Here is a 14,637-nt window from a genome sequence, read left to right as displayed (position 1 = left end):
TAGGCACATAGAAAAGTACACAATGAGATCCTGTCTGAAGACAAAAGACTGTAGCCAGGTATGATGGCCCACATTTATAGTCTGGTGCTGGGAGTACATTCTCCCAGGGACTCGGGGTCATTCTCAGGTACAAAGTGAGTTCAAGGTCAGCCTGGGATGATGGGGCACTGTCTCAAAAAAACGAAGTAACAAAAAAGTTAAGAGCCTCTGCAGACTTTCCCAACCTCACTTCAGGTATTTCCAAACATGCTGTTATCATAACAAAACCAAGTAGCTAGCTTACTTTTTAGATAAACTAGATAATAGGAAATAGGCTGAGGGCAAGGGAAGAAGTTATCTTAGAGTCAAATTTTTGCACATCCCCACCACCAACAGTTTACGAAATCTTAGTCTGGTTTCTGCTACTTTAAGCAGTAGAAGTACACAGTGCAATTCTGTTTGCTAATCATGGCAATACAATTCTTTCACTCAAAACTTTGGATACATGTTTTAGTTTTATGTATGCTAACCTCCTAAATAAAATAACTTTAGACCCAGAATGTTCTAAAGCACTGTGTATGGCACACCTCTGCCTTTAAGACAAGTAGTGGGTTTCTCTTGTCACTCATTCTAATGAGCCCCCTGCCACACGTCAGTAATAATTGTCTTCAGAAGCTTTCTTTTCATCCTGTGTTGCAGGGAGGACCAGGAAGTTGCTGTGGTTTACTTCCGAGATGGCTACATGCCCAGTCAGTATAACGCACAGGTTGGTGTTTTCTCTCAGACCGTTCTGCGCCTCCAGGGAGCCAGCAGAGCCTCAGAGACCCAGCTCAGGCATCACCACCGTGCTTCCCCTCCCTCTCACGGGGCTGCTGCCGGAGATGCCTTGCTTCTTCCCACTGACTCCTTAAAAATTTTGCATTTTTTAAACTCTCATTTTACAAGATCTCTAGGATCTGAATCTTCAGGAATCTATCTGCAGTGTTTTAGCCATTTATACATTTTCTGGATATGTGTTGGCAAATGTTTGTTTAACAAGCATCTTTCTAAGAGGAAGAGCCCCAGGGTATAGCACTGTTACCTTCCATTGTATAATGTTGAACTACTCAGTTTAACCACTCGGACCAAAGATCTGGGAAGAGATAGGTACAGCCAGCTCTCACTAGCTGTGCAAGCTAGTTCCCGGCCAGCCACCCACCTACCCACCTACTTTTGTTTGTTCTTTTCTGTGGCTTTTTTTTTGGCGGGGGAGGGTAGGGAGGAACAAGGTCTTCCTTCCAGGCTGACCTGAAACTCAGTGTAGTCTCAAATGAGTGGCTGTCTCCTACCTCAGCCTTCCAAGTGCTGACAGTATAGGTTTGAGTTATCACGCCCAGCTTCTCTGACCACTTTCATGTTCTTTACCTCTCCTTTATCTGAATCAGAAAGGTTTTGTTTCTTTGATCACGTTCTCATTTATATTCATGGCAATCAATATTACCTCATCCTGCTAATTACTGTGTAGTTTCAAAACTTACTTTCTACACATTTTGTTTAACTCTTACAACTAGCATGTGAGACTTATAATTATCCCCATTACATGGATGAGAAAACTAAGTTTGGAGCCATGCAGAGGCTTGTCTAAAATCTCACAAGAATATCCTAGGATTTCTGACTCTCAGGATGATGTATTCTGAATATGCCATTCCTCTCTTCTGAGGTTAACACCTATACCATGGAGGAAAGGCATTAAAAACCTGGCTTTCATGGGCTTAAAAAAGAAAGAAGGAAAGAAAAAAGGAAGGAAGGCAGAAAGGAAGGTAGGGCTAGAGAGAGACTCAGCAGTTAAGAATACTTACTGCTCTTATAGAGGACCCAGGTTTGGTTCCCAACCCACATAGCAGTGTACAACCATCTATAACTCCAGTTCCAGGAATCCAGTGCCTCCTTCTGGCCTCCACAGGTGCCAGGCACACACACAGTGCACATACATGCATGCAGAATAACACTAATACATGTACAATAAAAGTAAGCCTTTTAAAAAAATACTTAACAAAAGAAGCGAGGAAACACCCTGGGTTGTGAGCTGAGAGTCAGGACTTTACTAGCTTTCCCAGCCCCTCCTGGATCTCAGCTTCTGAAAACAGGAGCTATGCTTGAAAATGAAGGGACCCCTGTGAGATTTATAGTTCACTTAGGGTTCTTTGGGGTTGAGCTCTGTGGGGACCGTCCTACTGAAGGATAGCCCTAGGGAAAGTCCTTTTGTCCAGAGACATGGCTAGTGCTGGAAACTTGCTAACTAGAGAAGAGGGAAACTGTCTGTTGGGAAAATGGATCCAAGTCTCAGACAGGGAGGGAGAGGAGCAGTTTAAAATAAACTCCTAAGAGGAGAGGGTGAGCTAGTAAAGGAAGGGAAGTGGTAGAGAGCAGCTCATCTGCCTGCATTTGGAACACGGACATACAGCTACAGGCTTTGTGACTTGTTGGATGACTCTTCTAAACTCTTGTTTGAGTTTTGATTTTTCTGCTTCTACAAGATATCTTTCTAAAAGTCTTGTGTTCTGGGCCTCTATGACTGCCCAGTCAGCAGGTAGTTAGCTGACTGCGATGACTGGTAAAGATCAGTGGACAGCATTGGGTGGAGGCAGGGCGTGTGCATTAGGCTTTAACCTTGATCTGGCTGTGGACAGGTGTCAGTGATGTGGCAAGGACAACTTTCTCCCCAGTGCCTGAGAATGGGGACCAGAGCTGGGAGCTCAATCCTCTGATGTTTCCCTCTCTTATATTCTAAGCTCCTAAAACAATAAGACTATTCAACCTGTGATTAGCCACCTGCAGATCTTTGTTTACCTGGTCCATCTGCCACAGGGCCCATTCTCCAGTGAGCTCCACCAGTCAGACTGCCTATTGTCAGGATATTATTCAAAGTTCACCTCACTGAGCAACAATAACAGATACTGTGTACCTGTGAAATGTTGGAAACTGCATTTCTGTGAGGATGTAACAGAAAAAAAGGCAAACCCAAGGGTCTGGTTCTTACGGTGGATACACAGCCTGGGCAGGGAGATGAACATAAGAAAGAAGAGAAAAATTATGTTTTTCAGTTTTGGTTTTGTTATGTTCATTGAGACAAACTCATTTGGGCTTATTCTATAGCCCAGGCACGATGGTACTCACTATTATAACTCTGACTGGCTTTGTACTCAGAACCCTACTGCCTCACGAGTATTAGCATTACAAATATGGAATACTGTACTCAGCTTGAGGGAAACCCTAGTTGAGAGGTAATTGGCTCTGACTGAGAGAACAGGATGGAGAGAGAGAGGGTTATGGAAAAACCCACACTGGTCAGAGGAAAGATGACTGCACCAAGACTTGAGGATGAGAAGGCTGTAGCTATCCTTGGAAAGTTAAAAGGCAGAGAAAACAGTAAATAAAAGACTAGAATGAGAAGGAATGCGATGTCCGTAATTACAGTCTTGTGTGGCTAGAATTCGGGGGTTAGGGCTTAGGGAGAGCAGCTGGAAGCAGCGGCATGAGATGAGAAACCTAGGGGAGTCAGTCTTATGGGGTCTTACAGGGATGGGAAGGAGTGATAAAAGGCTAAAGAGTATATGGTTAACTAGATTTTTATGTGTTGGGTTTTCTCTGGAGCACAGTGAAAAGCTCAGCTTATAATCAAGTATCCCATACTCTTCAAACCTCGCCCAGCCAGGTGTGGTGGCACTATTTATAAATCCCTGCATGCAGGAGGCTGAGGCAGGAGAATTGCAAAATCCAGAACACCCTGGGTTCCATAACCAGATCCCGCTGAGAAATGAAGAATCTAGTATTCTGAAGGCCAAGGCAGGAAGGCAGCCTAGGCTATCTCGGGAGTTACAGGCCAGCATGCCTACCAAGTGAGACTCAAAAGAGAGGGTGGTTGGAGGAGAGAGGGAGGGAGGGAAAGAGAGGTAGGGGAGAAGGAGGAGGGGAGGGAAGAGGAGCTCACTAGTTTTTCCTTACCCTCATAAAATGTCTTTTCTTTTGGATGCGGTGATCCTAGCCAGCCCTCAGGAGACAGTTGTAGATCTCTGTGAGGTTGAGGCCAGCCTGGTCTATATAGCAAGTTTCAGGACAGACAGAGCTACACAGTGAGAGCCTGTTCCTTCTCCCCAAAGACAATTCCTTGTAGTAATTTACCATTCAATTATGACCCTGCATTAGTTTGCTAGACCACAAATCCCCTAAAGGCTGGCTAGCACCCTGCAGACTGAGAGGTCGTACCTGCCTCCTATGGATGCTGTAGTGATAGCCAGCTCGAAGACCGAAAGGGCACAGTGTCTGGCACCTACTCACTCAAGGCTCTGTGCTCTGATTGCCTCTGCAGAACTGGGAAGCTCGCCTGCTGCTAGAGAGATCATGTGCTGCCAAGTGTCCCGACATTGCCACACAGCTGGCTGGCACTAAGAAGGTGCAGCAGGAACTGAGCAGGGTGGGCCTGCTGGAAGCGCTGCTCCCGGGCCAGCCCGAGGCTGTGGCCCGCCTCCGTGCCACCTTTGCTGGCCTCTATTCACTGGACATGGTATGTGGTGTTTTTCCTACCACACAACAGAGACCTGGGCACAAATGTGTTGGGGAGGGTGCAGCACAGCTGGCACTATGGTTGGCAAATGGCTCACATCGTTGGTGCTCTGGAGGACCCCTGAGCCTGAGGGCAGGTGTCTACGTTAGGGTTTTACTGCTGTGAGCAGACACCACGACTAAGGCAACTCTTATAAAAGACAACATTTAATTGGAGCTGGCTTACAGGTTCAGAGGTTCAGTCCATTATCATCAAGGCAGGAGCATGGCAGAGTCCAGGCAGGCACGCAGGAGGAGCTGAGAGTTATACACCTTGATCCAAGGCAGCCCGGAGGAGACTGGTTCAGGGGCAGCTAGGAGGAGGGTCTCAAAGCCCACCCCCACAGTGACACACTTCCTCCAACAAGGCCACACTTCCTAATAGTGACACTGCCTGGGCCAAGCATATTCAAACTACCACAGCAGGAGTTAAAACCTGGGGTGGGGGGGGCTACAATCCATTGCAAACTCCTTCAGCAATGGTGATGATAGGGATGAAAACCAGAGGAAATGACTGAAGTGTAGAGAGAATTAGGGGCTATCTGTAGCCCGTTTCCAGGCCTTTGCTGCAGTACTGAAAGCCTGTTTGGTGTTCAGTGCTACAAGGGAGTTAAGGGTCACATCTAGATTGAAGTGTCTAGCCTAAAGGAATTTATGGTTGTTTCCCCTTCTGTCCCTCCCCTGATGTCACTTTGCATGGCCAGCAGGATCTGTAGCCTGAATTCTAGTGACTACTTTCTGCCTCCTGTCAGGGTGAAGAAGGGGACCAGGCTGTCGCTGAGGCCCTTGCTGCCCCTAGCCACTTTGTGCTGAAGCCCCAAAGAGAGGGCGGAGGTAGGTGGGTCTCCTCTGTGGAGCTGCTCAGTCAAGGGTTGTTGTCAGTTATTGGCACTGGATGTGGATTCAGTCCCAGGCTTAGTGGTTGTAAGAGAAAGCCGTTCAGAGCCCAGCATGGAGCATGTCACCCAGCACCCTGAAACAGAGCACTGTGGACTGTAAGGGGTTCTGATTAACTGCTGCAGAGTTTTGACAAGCTGAGTTTTGAGGTACCTGTGGGTAAACTATAGGGAAATGACACAGGTGCACACTGGGAAGTCCAAGAGAAGAGTTGGTTGGGTCCCTGTTTACTGTGAAACTCCTGGAGGACGGGATCTTGTCTACCTTACAGACTTAACTTTCCACTTGGGTCTTGGGACAGATGGGATTCTTGTAAGCAGAAAATGGGGAAGATCATTCTAAAGCACTGGGCCGTAAAAACACAGGCTAGACTGTTGAGAAACGGTGAGGCTAGGGCTGGAGATGGCAGGACTGTGGAATTGGGAAGATGGCTTAGTCAAAAAGTGATTACTATGCAAGCACTGGATCTTCACCCTCACATGAAAGCCAAGCATGATAGCAAGCATCTGTACCTCTCTGGGACTTGGAGTGGAGGGCAGAAAAAGGCAGATCCTGAGGGCTCACTGGCTAGCCAGTCTAGCTGAAACAGTGGGCTCCAGGTTCAGTGAGAGACCCTGTCTCAAAAAATAAGGTAGAGGGCCATTGAAGAAGATACCTCAATATTGGCTTCTGCCTCCACTTGCATATGCATGAATGTTTGTGTGCATGTGTACACACACACACACACACACACACACACACACACACAGACATATATGTTATAAACTGTATTTTATCATAAGTGAGGTAGGAAGCCATTAGCGTTTCAACAGGGAAGGAATACACGAACTATTCAGGATCTAAATAAGTTTAGAAGTGATGGAAACTTTCAAAGTTTAGTGCTTCAGCCTTTATAGGGTTCCTGGAATGAGAAGAGTATTTGTGACAGAGACCATGGAAGAAGGCTGATACCATTGTCAAGAAGACCCATGTAGAGGCCCAGACTAGGGTTATGACACATTTCTGAGTTGGTAACATAGGTAAGCTAACTAAGGTGACATAATGAGAGTGACCTTAAATGGACTCAGGGATGCCTTTCATCTTAGCAGGAGTAGCAAGTTCCGGAGAAGTAAGTTCTAGCAGAAACAGATATCCCATGTGGGTATGTTAAGTTTGCATTAGGGATTTGTTTGTTTGTTGTTTGTTTGTTTGTTTGTTTGTTTTCCAGAGCTGGGGACTGAACTCAGGGCCTTGCGCTTGCTAGGCAAATGCTCTACCACTGAGCTAAATCATTAGGGATTTGTACATGCTTATGATGTCTAGAATAAAAGACATGAGTTAAAAGATTTGGGAGTTAACATATACAGTATAGATGAAGCCTTAGGAACAGGAAGTAGAGGGCAGAGCAAAGGTAGAGAATTCCTAAAGAAACTCAACCTGTGTGTGTGTGTGTGTGTGTGTGTGTGTGTGTGTGTGCGCGCGCGCGCCTGTGTGTACCCACAGTCACATCTGCTGTCTTACTCTATTGCTTTCTGCCATATTATAAAACATAGTCTGGGGGTTGGGGATTTAGCTCAGTGGTAGAGCGCTTGCCTAGCAAGTGCAAGGCCCTGGGTTCGGTCCCCAGCTCCGAAAAAAAGAAAAGTGAAAAAAAAAAAACAAAAAAAAAAACCATAGTCTGTCACTGATCCTGAAACTCACCAACTGACTAGACTAGTGGCTAGTGGGCAAGCTCTGGAGATCCACCTGTCTCCACCTCCCGCTTCCCCAGCACTAGGAGAGTGTTACAGACACATTTACCCACACCCAGCTCTACGTGGGTGCTGAGGATCAGAACTTAGGTCTTTTGTGTTTACACAACAAATACTTTACAGACTGAGAGATCTCCTCAGGCCCAAGGAACCCCAACATTCCCAAGAGAAGGAACCATTAATGGTGGCTGAGGAAAAACATCCATAGATGGGGCAAACCAGGCAGAACAGAGAACAGTGTGGTGACAGGGTGTCCACTTGTATAGGGCTCTCTTGTCAAGGTGTTCTTTCCTTCTCAGAAGCCACATGTGCTCTGTATGACTGGCCAGTTTAATTGCAGGTAATAACTTCTATGGGGAGGAAATGGTACACGCTCTGGAGCAGCTGAAAGACAGTGAGGAGAGAGCCTCCTACATCCTCATGGAGAAGATTGAACCTGAGCCTTTTAGGAATTGCTTACTACGGCCTGGCAGCCCTGCCCAAGTGGTCCAGTGCATCTCGGAGCTGGGTATTTTTGGAGTCTATGTCAGGTAAGTCAGTCAGGAGCACCTTCTTCTACTACATCCCTACACGAGTGCCAACTGAGAAAGCACTGAATGAGCCTTGGTGTAGAGCCATGAGCCACAGGATTCAGTTTCAGTCCTAGTTTTATTATCTGTTTCCCTGCCTGTTAAATAAGGCCAAGGATCCAAGACTTAACCAGCCCCCGGCACTAACATAGTAAATCCTGGAAGAGACATGGTTTATAGCTGTAAAGGAAATTCCAGGTAGTACCAAAAAGATTGAGAAAAGATGGCCGAGACTCCAGGAAGTATGAAAGTCTGAGTCCAGCTCTAAAGCCAATAAGGATTCCAGAGAAAGATGAGAGAGAGGAAGGTATTTAGTGGCTTTGAAATGCTGAGTAGCTTCTTATGAGGCAAGACAGGCAGATAGAGCTCGATGAGGTAAAGGCTAGCAAGTACCTGAACAGCCAAGGCTACACAGTGAGACCCTGTTTCAAAAAGAGAAGAAAGACAGAAAGAAAAGAAGAGAGGACTTTGGAGTTGGTAAGGAACAAAGCCCTAATACAACTGTCTGAAAAATACTTCAAGGTCAGGGCAAAGTATAAAGACAACCAGATGCCACCATGCCATGCCCTCTACCACAGCCTTTCCCCGCCCTAACCACTTGCAGCATTCTGCCTGCTACCCTTCCCACCCCTACTCCCATCGCCAGCACAGGCACCCTGAAAGAGAGTGAAAGGAAACGAATAGCTCAGAACATAGATGTGCATCTGAGTCATACTATAAGCTTTTCTCGATTTATTTAATCTGCACCACCATCCTGTAATATAAGAGGGATTTCTCAATTTTAAATTAAGGACATTTTTAGGAAGGTTAAGAAGCTGCAGAGTTAATAATTTCCAAGTTAGGAAGCAACTCCAAATGTGATTCTAAAATCCGAGCATTTCTTAAATGTAGCCCCTTCTAACCTGCTGGTCAGCTGGGACCAGAGGAGGGCCTAGGTTTCTAATGTTATGTCTCCTGACTTCACTACTACAGACAGGGAACAACACTTGTGATGAACAAGCATGTGGGGCATCTGCTTCGAACCAAAGCCATTGAACATGCAGATGGAGGTGTGGCAGCAGGAGTGGCAGTCCTGGACAACCCCTACCCTGTGTGAAGACATGTTCTGGGCTTCACTCAAGAGACCTTCTATCCTCTGTACTTGGCACTCCTCTCCTGAGGGGCTACCCCTGTACCTGTGTTAGGGGAGGGAGCTTGTCTCTTTCATAGACCTCCAGGGGCTTTAGGGAAGGGAAAATCCCGGGTCCCTTCTCTCAGCCTTCCATCCAAGGACCAGAAAAGCTATGATTCCATTGGAAGAGTTCTGGAGCTCCCCAGATTTGGAGTGGGAATGGAAGCTCCTTTGAGGCAAAGGCCCACAAACCCCACACATCTTCATTGCCCTCTCGCCAGCCTTTCCAGCAGGTTCTAGTGCCTTGACCTGGGGTAGGACCAAGTGACAGGAGGAAGAGGGTAGATGGGCATAGACTTCCCCAGCTCTGCCCTAAATAAAACAATGCTGATTCAATGACTCATTGTTTCATGTATCAAGGGGAGGAGGGGAGGTCATGTAAGGTGGATGTGCCAGAAAGGTGACTGGGTTTCATTGTGTGGTGTGGGGGAGAGGGATTCCTCACTGGTTTCTGATCTCATACATGAGATCCTCAAGTTCTCTAGTCCTTAGTCACTCCTAGAGGACTGTAGGGTCAAGATGATCCGAGGAAGGAGCAGCCCTGATGTGATATCATAGGTGTGAACTGGTTTCTCACTCCTGTTTAGGGGTTCCTCAGAGGTCTTCAAGGTGGAGTTTTGCCTAATTCTGCCAAAATTAAGGGGTCTGGAGCAGTCTGGGCATATCAGTTCCTTTCCCATTTGCCACACACATCAGAGCAGATAATGAACACACAGATACCTAAAAAAAAGCAACTATGTTCTTGAGTTCATAAACTTTATTCCTACAACAGTGGGTCTTTAGCACAAAAAGTACAAGAAAAGAGAGTTTCGCCTACAAGTGCCTCTCATGGGCAGGGTTCTGTTCCTGGTGCAGACTAGGAATGTTAACTCCCTTGGTTCTAGGACCAGCATATCTTAATCTTTCAACGAAGCAGATGATATGGAAGTCCTCTGGAGACTGAAGCCACTTGCCTAGTCTCTTGAGCAAATGAACAGACACTGCTATCATTTGACAAGGAATTCAGACTCAGAACAGAGACAACAAAGTATTTTAAAAAATAATTATTCATAGACTTGCTAACTGTCACTTATAAAGGCTAGTGCAGGCCCAAGGTAAGAACTGGTGCTTTCTGAGAAAGCTGAAAAAGGATTAGAGGTGCCGCCTGCTTCTAGGTAGGCCCTCACTTACACTCTGCATAGCTAACTCTGGTTAAGGACATGGTGTTCAAGTCTCTGTTCTGGGCTTGGAGATCTCTGTAGCCTAGGAGAGTATCAGTGCATGGTTGACCTGAGCCCTGTTCCCTTCGACCTGGCAGTCTAAGTAACTGTCTCCCTAGTTTCAACCTAAATGTCAACTAGCACTGGCCCTTGGTACTCTTGGGTGAGGGACAGGATAGATGGGCAGAAATTTGGAGAGCCAAGCACAGGGAAATCCTGGATAAGAGTCTTGTTCACTGTGTGGTCAGGCAGCGGTGACTGAAGAGATGGTTGATGACAGATGGGTCAGCCACTGTAGAGGTATCCCCCAGGTCGTGGTCATTCTGAGCAATCTTCCGGAGTACTCTCCTCATGATTTTTCCTGGTAACGCACACACCTCTTATTACTTGGTAACAGCATTGACTGATCCCAGCCCGTTTAAGGACTTTCATCCACATACCTGCCACCACTGGGCTGCAGCCCATCCCAATTCCTGGGGAACTCTGAACTTACCTGAGCGTGTTTTAGGCAAGCCGGGTGCATTCTGGATGTAGTCTGGTGTGGCAATGGGGCCAATCTTTTCTCTAACTGTAACCAACAAATAATCATGTCTTTAGCGCCTTTAGCCAGACTTCCTAAAGCCATGACTTTATTTCCCCAGCTATTTCTTCTTCAGAGTCTGCCTAGAGTCATTCTGAGGTTTCCTGTTCCCCACTCTCTCTGAACAGTGTATCTTTACTCCTTGGTTTTGCTTTAATCCATGTTCATGGAACTCGGTCTTTAGAATCAGCCTGCTAGAGTTTCAATCCCACTCCTGGCAGCATAGCCTTGAGCAACAGTCAACTTCTCTGCACCTGAAGTTTCTTCTCTTCCATCTACAGTAGCAACAGGATCTATTTCATGGGGGAATCACAGGAATTAAATGGGATAAAGCACTTAAAGCCCTGATCCTGGTGGTGACACAAAGTTTTCTAAACAATGTTGGATGCTATTATTCCAGTGGGAAACTAGTGGAGACTCGGGGAAGAAAGTAGGGGTTCTGTCTGTAATTTGCTGTAGCCTCTCTCCAATAGACCCCCCCGGTCCCTGCCCCAGGAAGCTCCTTACTCTGCTTCTTGAGTTCCTCAGTGAGGGTGGGGCTGAAGGTATGGCCGTCACACAAGGTAACAAAGCAGTAGAGGCATTCACCCTTCACAGGATGAGGGTGGCCCACCACAGCTGCCTCTGCAACAGCCTCATGTTCCACAAGTGCTGATTCCACCTCTGCTGTACTCAGAAGATGTCCTTGTCCAGAGAAAGGAAGCACGTGAAAGGGAGTTCTCCTTCCTTCCCCAGCTCTTGCTCCCATCTGCACCCACAGGGCTGACCCGATCAAATGGGGAGGCTTTCATTCACTCTTTAATGGTGTACCTCTCAATGTACTCTAGCATGCATTATACTTTTCCTCTAAAACCTGGGACCAGGACTGAACGACATACTCTACACACAGTCTCACAATAGGATTGTCCTGGCTCTTTTAAAGGTTTTTGTCTAGGAGTTGCTGGGGGAAAAGAGCTAACAAAATGGGAAGGGATATAGGACCCTCACCAGACACATTGAGCATGTCATCAATCCTGCCAGTGATCCAGTAATAGCCGTCCTGATCCCGTCGGCAGCCTGGGAAAATGTTGAACACAGTGAGTACCCTAGAGCAGGCTACAGAATTTATAATGTAAAACTGCCACGCCTACTACAGGAGCTTATTGTGATCTTTTAGCAAGTTTTCCTGCTTCCACTTTTGTTTGCCTTAGCAGCCAGCCTCCAAGATGGCCCGACCAATCTCCATCCTCTAGTTTATTGAAGACATTTTGGCTTCCATCGCAGTCGTTCTCTCAGATCCTTTGTTCTGGGTGTGGCCAGGTGCCATGTGAGTAACTCTATGGAGAGATCCTACTTAAACTTATTATTCTTCCAGAGGTTCAGTTCCCAGCACCCATGTCAGGCAGCTCACCACTGCCTGAGGATTGCTGCCTAAAGCCCTGAGCCAGCATACAGACAGACGCTAGGCTCAGGCAGCCAACAGCTTGATTCTTTTTTTTTTTTTTTTGGAAAACACTTTGCAGTCCGGATCCTTTATTTCCTTCTGTACACTAGGCCATGAATCCGTATGGAATGGCTCCAGCAGCTCAGGCGCCTTCCCGTTAGTCCTCGCAGTGTGCTTCTCTGGGTAGCACAGGCTGGCGCTTCAGCTGAACCCAGGTGCCCTTCTCTTTGGCTTCCTTTTGCTACTGATCGTTCTCCTTCACCTGCTTCAGGAAACCCTGCTCTTTGAGTGCTTGATAAGCTCAGTCTACACATTGATCCTCTTGGCCAGAATCTTGCCCTTAACTTGCTTGCTTACAGTGATGCCCGTGGCATGCTGGGTGACATTGTAGACTCTTCCGGTTTTGCTGTGGTAACACTTATGGTCATTCCTTTTTGAATAGTGCCCATTCCCTTGATGTCCACAGTATCACCCTTCTTGTAGATTCGCATGTGTGTGAACAAAGGAACAACTCCATGTTTCCTAAAAGGCCTAGAGAGCATAGACCGAGTGCCTCTCCTCTTTCCTTTTGTGTTCATTATTTTGGTGAGTTACTGGAAGATGGCTGCCACGGCCCTAACAGCTTGATTCTTCCATGAGATATCCTGACTAAAAACCACCAAACCAACAATCTCCCAGATCCCAATCCTCAAGAAACTATGTATTGTTTGAAGCTGTCAACTTTGGGCATAATTTGTTCCGTGGCAATAAATAATATTCCCAATCTCAAGTATATTTTTATATACATTCACAATTTTTTCCAGATACTAATCACCCACCTTCCCCGTGTGTGTGTGTGTATGTGTGTCTGTGTGTGTGCATGTGTGTGTGTCTGTGTGTATCTGTGTGTGTGTCTGTCTGTGTGTATCTGTGAGTGTGTGTGTGTGTATGTGTCTGTGTGTATCTGTGAGTGTGTGTGTGTATGTGTGTCTGTGTGTGTCTGTGAGTGTGTGTGTGTATGTGTGTCTGTGTGTGTCTGTGTGTATCTGTGTGTCTGTGTGTGTCTGTGTGTGTGTCTGTCTGTGTGTATCTGTGTGTGTGTCTGTCTGTGTGTATCTGTGAGTGTGTGTGTGTCTGTGTGTATCTGTGTGTGTGTCTGTGTGTATCTGTGTGTCTGTCTGTCTCTGTGTATCTGTGTGTGTGTATCTGTGTGTCTGTCTGTGTGTATCTGTGTGTGTGTGTCTGTGTGTATCTGTGAGTGTGTGTGTATCTGTGTGTCTGTCTGTCTCTGTGTATCTGTGTGTGTGTATCTGTGTGTCTGTGTGTATCTGTGTGTGTGTGTGTCTGTGTGTATCTGTGACTGTGTGTGTATCTGTGTGTGTGTGTCTGTCTGTGTGTATCTGTGTGTGTGTCTGTGTGTATCTGTGAGTGTGTATGTGTCTGTGTGTATCTGTGTGTGTGTCAGTGTGTATCTGTGTGTGTGTGTGTGTGTGTGTGTATATCTGTGAGTGTATGTACTACTGAGGACTAAGACCTCGGGTGTACTAGGTACACATGCTGCTCCTGAGCTATTCTCCACAGCCTCCCCTTTTCAGACAGGGTCTTATGCACCTCAGGATGGCCTCAAATTCACTATGTATCAAAGTTGGCCCTGAAATTCCTAATTCTAATGCTTCTACCTCCCAAGTTCCAAGATTCCATCGTGCTCAGTTGAATGTGGTGCTGGGATTCCAGAATTTTGTACATATGTAGGCAAGTGTGCTACCAACTGCGCCACATCCCGGCTCCACTACTTTGATTTCTTCATAAAATGTCTCTCTACCTATGACTAGCTTGTAACCAATAAACTTGGATTTTTGTCTGTCCCCTCTTTACTAAAGTGTGAGCCCCATACGATAGAAGAATTCAACAGTGCTATTCACAGTAACACACCATGTACTCATTAGATCAGTGCCTGGCCATCGTGGCCACTCAATAAGTACTGCGGGATGGATGAACTGGTGGACATGAGCAAAGAGGCTCTAGCTATGAGGCCCAACATGGCATGGTAATAGCATCTCTACATGCCCTAGCTCTGTCACACTAGAGTACAAAGTAAGAGCCTGTTGCCCTAGAAACCTAAACTCAGATGGTACCGTCCTAAGACTGTTCCTACAATACTCATTTCTGCTCTTTTTTAAAATTACTTTTCTATGTGTGTGTGTTTATGTTTGAATGTTTCCACTTGTGTGTGGGTGCCCACCAAGACAGAAGAGGGCGCTGGATCCCCTGGAGCTGGGGTTACAGGTGGTTGTGAGCCACTGGCATGGGTGCTTGGAACCAAACTTGGGACCTCTGGAAGAGCAACGAGTGCTCTTAACCACTTAGCCATCTCTTCATCCCTCATTCCTGCTCTTGTAGCCTTCCCTGAAGTTCCGGACACCAGATTCAGACATTAGGGCACATTCCTTTCTCTGCTATTCGTCCCTAGCCACCTCTTCTGAAAATGGAAGGTACATGTCTTGCAGAGAGGGGTGGGGACAGGACAGC

At 46.6% G+C, this 14,637-nt stretch overlaps 2 protein-coding genes across 5 annotated transcripts in view; one reads left to right on the top strand and one right to left on the bottom strand.

Annotated features, from left to right (window-relative positions):
- Gss (glutathione synthetase) overlaps positions 1-9,265 on the top strand; it is a 30,339-nt gene extending 21,074 nt beyond the window's left edge. The window contains 5 exon segments of one of the 2 annotated variants that reach the window (NM_012962.1): positions 679-745; positions 4,328-4,522; positions 5,313-5,394; positions 7,528-7,717; positions 8,729-9,265. In NM_012962.1, the coding sequence (NP_037094.1) occupies positions 679-745; positions 4,328-4,522; positions 5,313-5,394; positions 7,528-7,717; positions 8,729-8,852 (658 nt within the window). In that variant the 3' untranslated portion in view covers positions 8,853-9,265. 2 annotated transcript variants of the gene reach the window in all.
- Positions 9,266-9,662: 397 nt separating this feature from the next.
- The window catches only part of Acss2 (acyl-CoA synthetase short-chain family member 2), a 43,484-nt gene continuing 38,509 nt past the window's right edge, over positions 9,663-14,637 (bottom strand). For 2 of the 3 annotated variants that reach the window (XM_039105076.2, XM_006235321.5), the window contains exons 16-19: positions 11,694-11,762; positions 11,214-11,390; positions 10,620-10,694; positions 9,670-10,487 (exon numbers count right to left, since the gene is read on the bottom strand). In XM_039105076.2, coding sequence (XP_038961004.1) covers positions 10,360-10,487; positions 10,620-10,694; positions 11,214-11,390; positions 11,694-11,762 — 449 coding nt within the window. In that variant the 3' untranslated portion in view covers positions 9,670-10,359. Of the gene's footprint in view, positions 10,488-10,619; positions 10,695-11,213; positions 11,391-11,693; positions 11,763-14,637 lie in introns of all 3 variants that reach the window. The other variant, NM_001107793.1, reaches the window with a different exon arrangement.

This window comes from Rattus norvegicus, chromosome 3 (genome assembly GCF_036323735.1).
Source record: "Rattus norvegicus strain BN/NHsdMcwi chromosome 3, GRCr8, whole genome shotgun sequence".
Taxonomy (NCBI): domain Eukaryota; kingdom Metazoa; phylum Chordata; class Mammalia; order Rodentia; family Muridae; genus Rattus; species Rattus norvegicus.
This window is presented reverse-complemented; position numbering and strand designations above follow the sequence as displayed.